This window comes from Ovis aries, chromosome 15 (genome assembly GCF_016772045.2).
Source record: "Ovis aries strain OAR_USU_Benz2616 breed Rambouillet chromosome 15, ARS-UI_Ramb_v3.0, whole genome shotgun sequence".
In the NCBI taxonomy this organism is placed as follows: domain Eukaryota; kingdom Metazoa; phylum Chordata; class Mammalia; order Artiodactyla; family Bovidae; genus Ovis; species Ovis aries.
Window position 1 is genome coordinate 61,221,516 of NC_056068.1, and position 12,488 is coordinate 61,234,003.

The window sequence follows — 12,488 nt, forward strand, 5'->3', positions numbered from 1 at the left end:
TTAAGAATATTAAAACTTTTATGGAAGATAAACTCAGGTGATCAGAATGTTGATTCAGGTGTTGACTTGGCATAGCAGTTCATTAACTATGTGTTAATTATCCATGATTACTCCTGAAAAGCTATAGTGGCTTCATCTTTTAGGTTTCTTCATTAAATCATTAATTTTCTTGGTGGTAACTAAGCCTGACATAAAATTAAGTCATCTCAGTCTCCACAGATTTTTATCTTCCCATGATGTCAAAAGCATTGAGTTAGTTAATATAGGGCAATGCAACTTATTCCATGCATATATTGACTTTTTATTTTAGAATTATTTATATTATTTTGGCTTATCTGATATTTAAGTATAATCTCATAAATGTGTATCTTTTAATTAATTATTTAATGTTGTAGCTTACAGTTTGTATTTGCTGTGTAATAAGCCCATTTATGTATTTGAACCACTTCTTATCAACAGTTCTTTGACCTCTGGCTACATGAAACTGCTACAGTTTATCCAGAACATTATTTATGAGGAAGGATTTGATGGATCCAATCCCCAGGTATTGAAAAACTTCAAAACCTTTTTATAATCACGTATGTAATGTTGTTTTTAAACTCTCTAGGGCTAGAACCATAAGGGCTTAGAATAATCAACAGTGAGCAAGCTGTTTCTAAACACAGAGGATGTAAATAAGCAGAACACATGCAGCCTTAGTTTGACTATAAATGTGTGCTTTGAATTTTTGCTCAGTTCTCAGTGGATACACAGAAAATGTTCATATGCATTGTCAACACGAATTACTTTTAAATATGTATTTGTAGTGCCTGAAATTAATAAATAACATAGCTTGAAAATTACTGTTAAATTTGCATGACTTGTATTTTTCTATCTCAATTTTTTACAGTTGTGTCACTCAGGCCTTAATTTTGAATTACGAGTTTCAAGATTTTATTTATTATATTATGTTTTGAGTTGTCTCATTGAATAAAATATGCATTTTTTATTTGCTACATTAAAATATTTTATATCTTAACTATTTCTCTGTAGCTCTATTTTTAAAAATTTCCTCTGGATTCCTACCATTAAAAATGTTCCGGTTAGTTTAACTTGAACAAAATGAGGGAAATTTTATTTCTAGATATCATGCCTTTCACAATTCTTCCTCAGTAATTTTAATTGCTATTGCTGCTAAAAGATTTGTATTTCATTTATATTATTTTAGCAGAATTATTTCCAGAGCACCATTACTTTTGTTGAAGAAGACAAAAAAGCCAAAAGTCTTATTTTTGGCATTATTAACCACACTTGCTCTTAATTTGTATCGTAGATTTTTAAATATTCTTTAGCTTTATTGCTATATTTAACACTGTCCATGGCAAAAGAAATACGTTTAGAATCTGTTTCGATCATCAGTTTAATAGCAGGTAAAAAACATTTATGTGTGTATGGTGAGGCACGCATTCATTTATAGATGGTCTTTTATGCATGTTACAGTTTTTGTGACAGCCCTTGGTATTTAGTACAATTTTATTTTGGTCACTGTTGCTCCATTTTTGGTCTAGCTAAGATTTATGGGCTCCATGTCTTCTCTTTGGTGGCAGAGCCCGTCTGGAGAGGTAAATTGGTCCCTGACAGACACCTCTCCCCACGCGCTCTGGTAACTATGGAAACAGGCATGTCATAACAGTTCCTGTGGTACATTGTGCAGAGCTGCTGCTCTAGAAGGATGGCACATCTTCTAAGAGCAAGAAATTTTATAGAATGCAAGAAAAGCAAAGGCAATAAATATCCACATACTTAGATATATAAGTATGTACACACACACACACATCCAAAAAGCCCTTAAACAGTAAGCTATTATTATTAGGATGGAATGAAAAGCTTTTCTTACTTGTTTCTTTGAATATGAATTAACACCATTTTAAATAAATGATATTTTATTTTATGAACATTACTAGACAACAGACTGGTTTGGGCCTGTAACTTTCATAAAGATTAAACAGGGTTGAGAAATACATTTTTATGGTGAGTACCAGGAATGCTAAAAATTAATTTTAATTAAATATGCCAATAAGTTATTATAAATCTATTTCCTATTTTATTGGAACTAAAATATAGTTAATGAATTTGTATACTTTTGAATTATGGATTACATCATTTGCTAATTACCTAGTCTGTTTATCTGTCTCAGAAACTTTAGATAACTTCTGGAAGCCACAAAAATACATCTATCAGGCACTACTTCAAAAAATATTATTCCTGAGTCAATATAATATCCTGACACTGAAGTAAATCCTACTTTTTAAAAGGATATTTTCATCTGACTTTCTCTGTCATAACATTTTCAAATAAACTAGTTGGAGTCAATAAGGAGCAGAATATTATATACTACTGTATAATTAATACTGGTAGTAAGTAAAGTATTATAGCTTATCTGTAAAGATATTTGGAGTGGGAACATTTACAAATTGCTGTCATAATTTTATTTTTCATTTTCAGATATCTAAGAAATAATACAATGAGTGAAATTTGAACATTGATTTTTACTTAGAGTACCAGATTAACTATTTTAGATCTTCTCAAAGGAATAAATCTATTTATTGTTCAGCTATCAGCAAAAGTTTATTTTTTTAATTTTATTATGCCTCGCAGTATGCCCCATTATTATATGGTATAGCAAGGAACTGTATGTTCCAAACAACACAGGAAGTTTGTAACTCAGCCTTTGTTTTTACAATACTGTCATATTTTAAAAAATATAAATGTATTATCTCTGCTAAGTATTATGCTCAATTATGTTCTAATGTGCTATGTACCCACTTCACTTAAATATCTATCACTCATTCATTCTCTGGCTTAATCTTTTCATTCTTCCTATATGTGTATATCAGTGTAACTGTCAAAGTCACTAAACTGTGGTTGTCCAGATTCTGCACTGACAGCAATTTTGTTATAAACTTGTATAAACTTTTTGATACAACAGTGTAGGTAATGATGACGGTGAATTAAAATACAGCTGACCTTTCTGAAATGTTGACAGGGTATACAATATGATGCTGCTCTCCTTTTACCATCAGATTTCATTCTAATATCTAGATTTTGTTTGGGAATATTTTTTTTCCAGGTTGCTCATTCTTTTAGGAATCTAACTTACGCTATAGATCATGAGATAGCAAGTTTGGGGATGAGAATATGAACCTTACTCTTGCCATTTTGTTTAAATTCTGAGTTTCTAAGTAATACAGAAAAATGAATAACCTGTTATATTTCACAGATACTTCACAGGAACTCATCAGATATTTATTTATACTTCTAACATATACTACATTATTTTATTCAATACAGAGATACTAAGAAAGCATTTTTTATGGACTGTTGAGGATCACAACCTATGGTATATTGTCATCATACCCCCAAGACAAGCAGAAAAGGAAACTGACCCAACAGCCTTGATATTGTCATTGTGCTGTAGGTCCTTGAAGTCAAAAAGTTTTTCTCAAATGTGCTTAGACTAAATTCTTCCATTTTAAATTTCATTCTCATAGTTTTATACAGGCTGTTGTATCACTTTATATATTTGAGGAATTATATAGTCTCATAGGGGCTTCCCAGGTTGCTCAGTGGTAAAGAACCTGCCTGCCAGTGTAGGAGACACCAGAGACTTGGATTCGAACCCTGGGTTGGGACAATACCCTGGAGGAGGAAATGGCCACCCACTCCTGTATTTTTGCCTGGAGAATCCCAGGATAGAGGAGGCTGGTAGGCTACAGTCCATGGGGTCGCAAAGAGTCAGACACAGCTAAGCACACACGCAGGCATGCATAGGCTCATAGAGCAATATTCTGTTCTATCCTCTTTTTTTTAAGAAATGGGAAAACTAGGACCTAAGTAATGTAAGTGTTTTGTCCAAAATTATACATCTACTTAGCTATACAGTGCAGATTTAAAAGCCTCTGTTTTACCTATCTTACTAACTACTGTCTTCTTAGGTTTTCCTCTTGTAACATTTCAATGTTATATTCATTTTCCCTACTTCCTTTTATCAATAAATCCTCCTCGAAAAGGAATACACAAAATCACTTTCATAAATTTTATTAATGGCATTTTATAGCAATAGCACGTTTAGGATCTTGTTTCATCAGAAATCGGTTCTAAAGAGGCATGTTCCAAATCTTTGCTTTAGGAGAATAAATCTTATTTTTCCTCTTAGAATTGTAATGATTTTCCAGTTATTTCAATATGCCAGGTTTTGCGAATAGCTCCTTCCTTTGCCTGGAAATTTTGCTGAATTGCTAAGGAAAGCATTTGCAAAACATTTGTCTGGTTAGAATAACCCAAACAGTAAGATTTATTATAAACATATCTGCTGGCAGACATTTATTGACATTCAAATTAGGTTTTACTTAATGGTTTTTCAATGCTCTTTTCCCAAGAAATATCATTAACTGTTATTCTGACCTTAATGTCAATGGACTCAAGTTCTAAATGTCCACCTGTTTTGTGAAAAGTGTCAAATGATCATAAAAGTAGCTTCAAGGAGAAAAAAATAGAGGCAAATGCAAAATGTTAAACACCAAAAAATACATTTTTAAACTTTTTCCAAACAGAATAGTAGGCAATTAACATGATAGAATTTATCTGAGAAATGGTGAGCACTCTGTAGTTTATTGTAAAACAGAATTTTGTAATACTAAGAATGGCTTGTGCACATTCTGGTTTAGACTCTCTTTATTATTATCTGTGATTTGTTACGTATTACTTTAATTGCCTCAAACATGATTCTTAGAGTAGTCACTGTTAAAATTTAGAAACAATTAAAAGTTTAAGGCCTGTGATACTCAATTTTTCCAAAAGGAAAAAGCACAAGAAAAAAATAGTTCTGCTATTTTTTATAGTATCATAATCTGAAAGATCTCCTTTATATTGCCTTATTATTGATACTACATGAAGTTTTTTCCCACATCTGTTGACATTGTCTCTCGGATCTGTTTTGAATGAAAATAAGAACTGGCAGATAAAAGTAAAAGAGGTATCCTGTCATTTACTAAAGCTTACTCTGTTTACTTCCCTCTCACTTTCGCTTAGAAAAAACAGAAAAACATTTTAAGAATAGGAATCCAGAATCTTGGTTCACCTTTGTGGGGAGATGATATTTGCTGTGCAGAAAACTGTGACGCGAGTCACAGCCTCACGAAGTTCCTCTATATCCTCCGTGCACTTCTGCGAACCTCTCTTTCAGCCTGTATCATTACAGTGCCAACACACCTTATCCAGGTAAGAATTTCCCTAAACTACTTTGTCCTAACTCATGGTTCATCGTTAAAGAGCAATATACAAATGCTTTATAAATTATTTTCACGTGTCATTTGTGTAAAAGAGATTTTGGATGCTAAAAATGCCAAAGCAGCAAGGTATCTTTGAAGATTATTCAATTCTTTAGTATCTATGGTTTTAGTATAGAGTGAGTATATGGTAATTTCATCTTTACTAATTTTATTATAATTTTTCTTGAATTTATTGTAAACTTGCTAATATCATTGTGACGGAAGGTTGATTTTGCTGCAGGATCTTTTCATTGATCATAAAACCAATCTGAATATAGATCTTGAAGAGATATTTTTGCACCTATGTACAACAGCATTATTCGCAAGACCTAAAATGTAGAAGCAGCCTGGCTATTCACTGACAGCTGAATAGATGAGCAAAATGTGGCGTATCCATACAACAGGATATTATTCAACCCTAAAAAGGAAGGAGATTCTCATGTGTGTTACAACAGGAGTAAATCTTGAGAACATTTTGTTAAGTGAAATAAGTCAGTCACTGAAAGATAAATACTGTGAATCCACTTATATGACATACTTAGAATAGTCTAAATTATGAAGACAGAAAGTAGAACGGTGATTGTCAGGAGCTGACAGTAGGAGAGAATGAGGACTTATTGTTTAATGGGTATGGAGTTTCAGTTTTAGAAGATGGAAAGAGTTCTGGAGATAGCTGGTGGTGATGGTAACACATTATAAATGTATTTAATACCATTTAACTGTACAATTTAAGATGGTTAAAATGGTAAATTTTATATTGTATATATTTTACCATAGTAAAAAAATGGGGAAGAAAGAAGCTGATCTGCATAAGACTGGTCCCTTTCTTGCCTCGTGTGTGTGTGTGTGTGTGTGTGTGTGTAAATTATTCTGAAGCCATACTCTCAGAAAAAGAAACCAATCTCCCCAGGGAAAGAAGGATCTTTGTAAGATTTCTTCATCAGTTCAAAAAAGTTCTTTTCCTAAAAGTGTTCAAATGGCAAGTTTGGAAGTATTTCCACAGTGAGCGTGTGTGTGTGTGTGTGTGTGTGTGTGTGTGTGTGTGTGTGTGTGTGTGTGTGAACAGTATACACATATACGCTATAATGTGTGTGTATATACATATAAACTGCAACATGATACTAGACATAACTGAAATATCTGTTGCAATGAAGGGAATGTGAAAGTCAAAATAACTAAATCACTAAAATCACTAAATCTTTTCTGATGAACACACTAAAACATTTTGATTTGGAGTAAATTATAGCAGAGAAGTTTTGAGGTTTGTTTTAGTTCTCTAAAACATAGCAATTATAACAATGAGAGTAACCAGCAAGCACTGTAGGTCAGTACCTAACAATTCTTATGGAATTTTTAAGTAAATGCTATTATTGTCTCCATTTTACTTACAAGGAAATGGAAGTAAAGAGAAATTAAGAAATTAGATCAAAGTTAAATACTTGAAAAACTATAATTTGAACCCAGAAAATCAGATTCTAGAAGCATAGGAAAATAAGGGTTCACCTAAGCTAGGCTCCTGTTCTTGGATATGTTAAGCATTATCCCTGTTTTACAACTGAGATCTGAACTTAAATGACATATTCAAGCAAGTCAAGGAAACAAAGACTGTATACTTGGTGACACTCCAGAGGTCCATGAGAACTTTACATTTAGTTAAATTAACAGAAATATAACAGATATAATTGAAATTTGGAGGTCTATAAGGAGTCTAGTGCTCAAATAAGAATAGACATATAAATCAACGGAATAGAATTGAGAGTTAAGAAATAGACCCAGGCATCTATGCTCAACCAGTTTTCAACAAGGGCGCCAAGACCATTCAATAGGAAGAGAACAGCCTTTGAACAAATGGCAAGACCACTTGATAGCTACAGACAAAAGAGTGAACTTTGGACCCTTACCTCATGTCATACACACAAAATAACTCAGAATGAATCAAAGACTTAAATTTAAGAACCAAAACAATTATGAAACAAATATATGTATATATGTGATTTTACTATTTATTCCGAGGGTGCCTATGCAATAAAGAAGAAAAAGAAAAAAAAATTTTTAAGCCATTTTTGGTAGTGATCATTCTTGTTATTTCGAGAAGAGATTCCAAACCTGTTGTGAATGTTTGTGACAGTGATTCCTCTAAGCCTCTGTCTAAGAGAAGAGGAGTAATATTATAAGAAGACCTTAGATTATCCAGTATTCACCACTGATTAAACAATGGTTGAGATGCTAAGGTGAACTGGATGTCTGAACATTAACCAGTGTTTGAATTTTGGTATTTTATAGATGTGTTTAACTTTTTATATTACTAAAAAAGATATAATTTAAATTATACATTTAAAATACCAATTAAGAGACTATCTTGAAGTAGAATTAGGAAAACATATGGTCAGACTTTGGTGATAAATACACCAGTCTCTTCCCTGAACAATTTTGCCTAGCTATCATATAGTAGTCTTGTAGTCCTAATATCACTGGAGTTATAAAAAAAAATTCCTTGAGCATGACACCTGACCTTTTTTTTTATCCAAATACATAGGAGAAAATGTAAAACTTAACGGTTTGCTAAAACCAGTCATGACATGTAATAAATAGCAGATAAGACTCTTAACTCTTAAAGACTGGCAAGGAAAATCACAATGTTTAGGCCAAGAGAATAAAAAGTACTTACAAAGCTAATCAAAGACATATGCATATACAGAATCAGGAAACTGTAAGTTTGTTTAATAAGAATGTACACAGTGATTTCTATAGGCCAGTTGCAGTCCTGAGATCTTTTCAAATATTAACTCATTTAATCCTTATATATCATTATCATTTAGTCCTATGTTGTTGGTACTGTCATTATTTCCATTTTTTAGATAAGAAACAAGGGACTGAAAATTTCAGTGACTTTCCCAAGATCATACAACTAGTGGAATGGTAAGGTTTAGATCTAAGCAGTTCCCCCTTCAATTACCATAGTCAACTACCATGCTATTCTGCTTGGTACTAACGAAGTACTAAATAGGGCCAAAATTAAGAAGCAGACTGTGCACAAAGTAGCATTCAGTGATAGAAAGAACCTTGGCCTTGGAGGGAGATAGACCCAGTTAGTTACATAGTTTACTCAAGTCTAACTTTCTCAGCCTCAGCTGCTTCTTTTTAAAAATTCAGAAGATTAGCAATAACATGGGCTGACCCAGTGCTGGCACATGGAAGGCACTCATTACATGTTAACAATTATCACCTTCAAGATTATTACTTAAACAGACCTCCAAAACTGAGAATTTGAACAGAGATCAGGGGTAGGAAATGGCAACCCACTCCAGTGTTCTTGCCTGGAAAATCCCAGGGACGGGGGAGCCTGGTGGGCTGCCGTCTATGGGATCGCACAGAGACGGACACGACTGAAGAGACTTAGCAGCAGCAGCAGGGGTAGGAAAACTAAGGTATGTAAGTGCATCAAAGCAACAGACATCTTCAGCTTTCCGCCTCTTTTCATGAATGACACAGACAAGATCTCACAGGCGAGACAGGTTAGAAAGCATGGCTGAAATCAAACGGCCACTGAAGTCTTAGTAACATCGCCTTGTTGTATGTAACATGACTCTTTTTAACATCATATGGTAGCTTCCTCTCAATTATGACCAGTGCCACCCCTGAAGACTCTAATGAATCAAACTTTAAATGGTGATTGAATAATTTAGCTTATTCAATCAACAAATACTTATTGCAGGTACTATTCTAGGCATCCATGGGGCTGTAGTAGTGAATAAAACAAGCAAGGTCCCATCCTCCTGGAATTTTTTTCAATGTGAAAGATAGAATGGATGGAGCAGACGATTCATATATGTATGTATTTTGGATGCTTGAGCTGGATATTTGATAGTAAAGTGGATTTTTGCAAGAAATAGAAATGTAGTTTGATATCCTTATAAATACTGTCATATAGTTAAACACCTATAGGTAATAGAATTATGACACCTTTATTTGAATATGTTATATTAAGTAACACTAGATTAAAAATACATAAAATATCTATTCCTTTTAGACTGGAAAAACAGCCAATCAGTGTTCTTACTTTAGTTATTAGCATTCTGTCAGACTTGTACAGTAATGATTAGTTACCCTTTATTGTACTTTTGGCATGCTTCCCGTGTTTAATTTCATTGTAAAGAAGGAACACATAGTTAAGGAAATTACAAAGAGGGGGAAAAGTTAAAATAGGGAAAATAATGACATAGATTCAAAACTGATTTTAACTTATTGTTATAATAAGACTTTTGCAAGTAGAGTGAAAAAGAATTGTATTTGAACTATTTCGTGTTCAGCCTCACAACTTTGACCTTGATATAATCTGTTTCCTTTGGGTTAAAGATTGTTTTCATCACAGCGCAGGAAATAACAAGCATACATTGAAATCAATGCATAAAAATAAATTCTAAATATCTTTTAGGTGAAAACACTAAAATTATTCATCAAATATAGTATGATTGACTTCAAATATATATACATGTATAGTCCTAAACAGTTTTCCCTGTGAAGTAGTGTTATTACTCATATTGTGTCTTGCTAGAATGTAGTTTTATTATCTACCCAAAGACACTTTATTAAAAATGTATGTGAAAATGGCCAAGTTAAATACAGACTTTGTTATATGCTGAACTGTGGAGTAAAGTGTCATTAGAAGGAGTGAAACTACGGACGGCTCCCCTATATTCCAGCATTACCCAGTTCCCAGATCCCTGCTGTGTAGTTGTTCCACTCGCCAAGAAGCCTGTTAAAGAGCCCCCAAGAGCATGTGTACAGCCCTCCATGTTAATAGTTAATTGGTGAGGATGGCAAGATGAGAGGACAGCCGAACATGTGGTCTCTCAGACTCAAGCCGTAGACAGACCTTTAGTTATAATAACAGCAGCTGCTCACATTCTCACAACTCAACTGTTCAAAACTCTGTTGTCGAGTGAAGGTTGTCGTGGATTGAAAAAGAAAGAGGAAAGGTTACATCTAAGAGAAGTAATTAAAACCCTACCTTGAAACTCTTCCTTCCTGTTAAGTAAGAGAATATTATTTCATCTTTGAAAAACTTAAGTATAAATTTCCATATTATAGGTTGCAATATTTCAGCTACATTGAACATTCTGCTGTTTTTTTTTCCCATTTACTGTTAGAAACATAAGTATGTTTGTACTCCTTTCGAAATTTTTTAATGAGTTTTTTTTTTAACACAGTGATAACTTTGAAGCTGTTACAGTAGGATACTGTTTGATTTCCATATCTGGCAAGATATGAAACTATAATGTTTTCTGGTCTTATTATAAATGAGAACTGGCTTATTAGTAGCAAAATTTTTTATCCATTTCCAAATTATACAAATATTTTGTGCCTTTTAAATTAATATTATTTTTATTTCCCAGTGACAGTTCTGCTTAAGAAAAATGGTGACCAATAACATTTATTCTTTTTGGAGGTAGAAACTTAGGTTCATGCTTTATTATGACTATACTGATGATGTGAAAAGAAAATAAATTTCCCCTAGCTTATGCATTTTATTTTCACAATCTGTGACAGGTTGTTCTTGAGTTGTATTTTTTATTGATTGAAATTACTTTTACCTGAAACTGTCAGGAAATAAATATCAAAGCACTTACAGTTGTAATTAAAATAGGAAAGGTTATTTTTCTATACCTTTCTCACAGCTTTCCTTTCAAAAAGAAAATTTACTTTTCATCGCTGCTAATCTGTTCAAGCTGTCACAGTCTACACTTCCAAGGAATTTTTAAATATAAACAACCCAATAAATTTCTCCTTAACTATAATAATGCAGGAATGAAAACTTCCTTGACATTACTGATGATAAAATATGAAGTAAGATTTTCTCATTCTACCATAATGCTTAGTATTACAAGTATTTAATGTATTTGCTATTGAACATTAGTTGGTAAACTACTTAAACTTTCATTTATTCAGAGCAGATTTCAGGTTTGAAACTGGCCTGCAATATATTTTTATTGGTCATCATTGGCACTTGGTCAGTAATAGACTATTCAGTTTCTATCATATAGCCACTATTTTCCAACAATTTGATCTGTGGAATTTCCCTCCCCCTACCCCACCTCCAGCTATGTCACTTCAGAAACCTATCACTGACATTAGTTTGCTTAAACCGAGGAAAATTCATTTTCTGAAGAAAAGCAGGAATAAAGGCCCTTGTTATATATCTCTTGAAAACTGAGTGGAGTTTTATTTAGTATGTTATTTTAATTGATATATTTTCAAATCTATCTTCTTTAATATTAATATATTAAAACTTTGAACTGACTGAAGTGAATCATACAGTATGTTGCAGTGTAGAGAAATTCAGAACAGACATTTTCACATCTATAAACTTTTGTGTTCATGCTGAGTATTTTAACAACTAAACTCTAAGTCAAGCAATGGACAACTTTCGAACTAACTATTAATATGGGATTATGAAATGTGTACTCCAGTGACCTTGTAAATTTCTCTCAGTGTGAAATCTGTTATTCTTAAAACAAACTAAGAATAATTGTATGGTAAAGGAATAACAGGCTCTTGTGAGTTTAAAAATATAAAATTTTGGAACTTATTTGTATGTAATTGTTGCTATGAGCATCATTATAGAAAGGCATAACAACACCTTCTGCCATATAATTTAATCTATCTTTAATGGTCTTTCAAAATGTACTTTATTAAGGAGAATTATTATTTGAAATGGTCTTCTTTAGATGCAGTAATTATTAAGAATATTTAAGGATGAAAATTACAAATTTAATCTCTTGATCATGACTATCAATTACTAAAGGATAAAGTCAGATTTTCTGGGTAACAAATTTTCATACTCTCAACTAAGAATCTGCCTTTATTTTTCTAGACCTTCTCAACTGGTCTGATACAGTTTGTAAGAAATTAATATTTTTAAAGTTTAAATAGAAATAATTTTTTAAAATGAAATGAATCATGTTAAAATCATTTAAATTTTACATCATATGTGTCAAATTTCAATCTTTGAAAATTTAGTAGCCTCATACAAGTTTGGTTGGATTGTAAGCAGAATCTGTTATTTTTTTTATAATAACAAATAACTGTGTTTCAACTGTGTTTCAACATTTTTTGGCTCATATTTTATATTGTACAATGTAGTATCTGATTTTTAAATCAGATCTTAGCTTGTATGCG

At 32.5% G+C, this 12,488-nt stretch overlaps 1 protein-coding gene across 1 annotated transcript in view; it reads left to right on the forward strand.

The window, feature by feature from the left end:
• ELP4 (elongator acetyltransferase complex subunit 4) overlaps positions 1 to 12,488 on the forward strand; it is a 240,986-nt gene that overhangs the window by 89,274 nt on the left and 139,224 nt on the right. The window contains exons 6-7 of the mRNA XM_004016368.6: positions 460 to 544; positions 5,071 to 5,259. Of these exons, the coding sequence (XP_004016417.3) occupies positions 460 to 544; positions 5,071 to 5,259 (274 nt within the window). The remainder of the gene's footprint in view (positions 1 to 459; positions 545 to 5,070; positions 5,260 to 12,488) is intronic.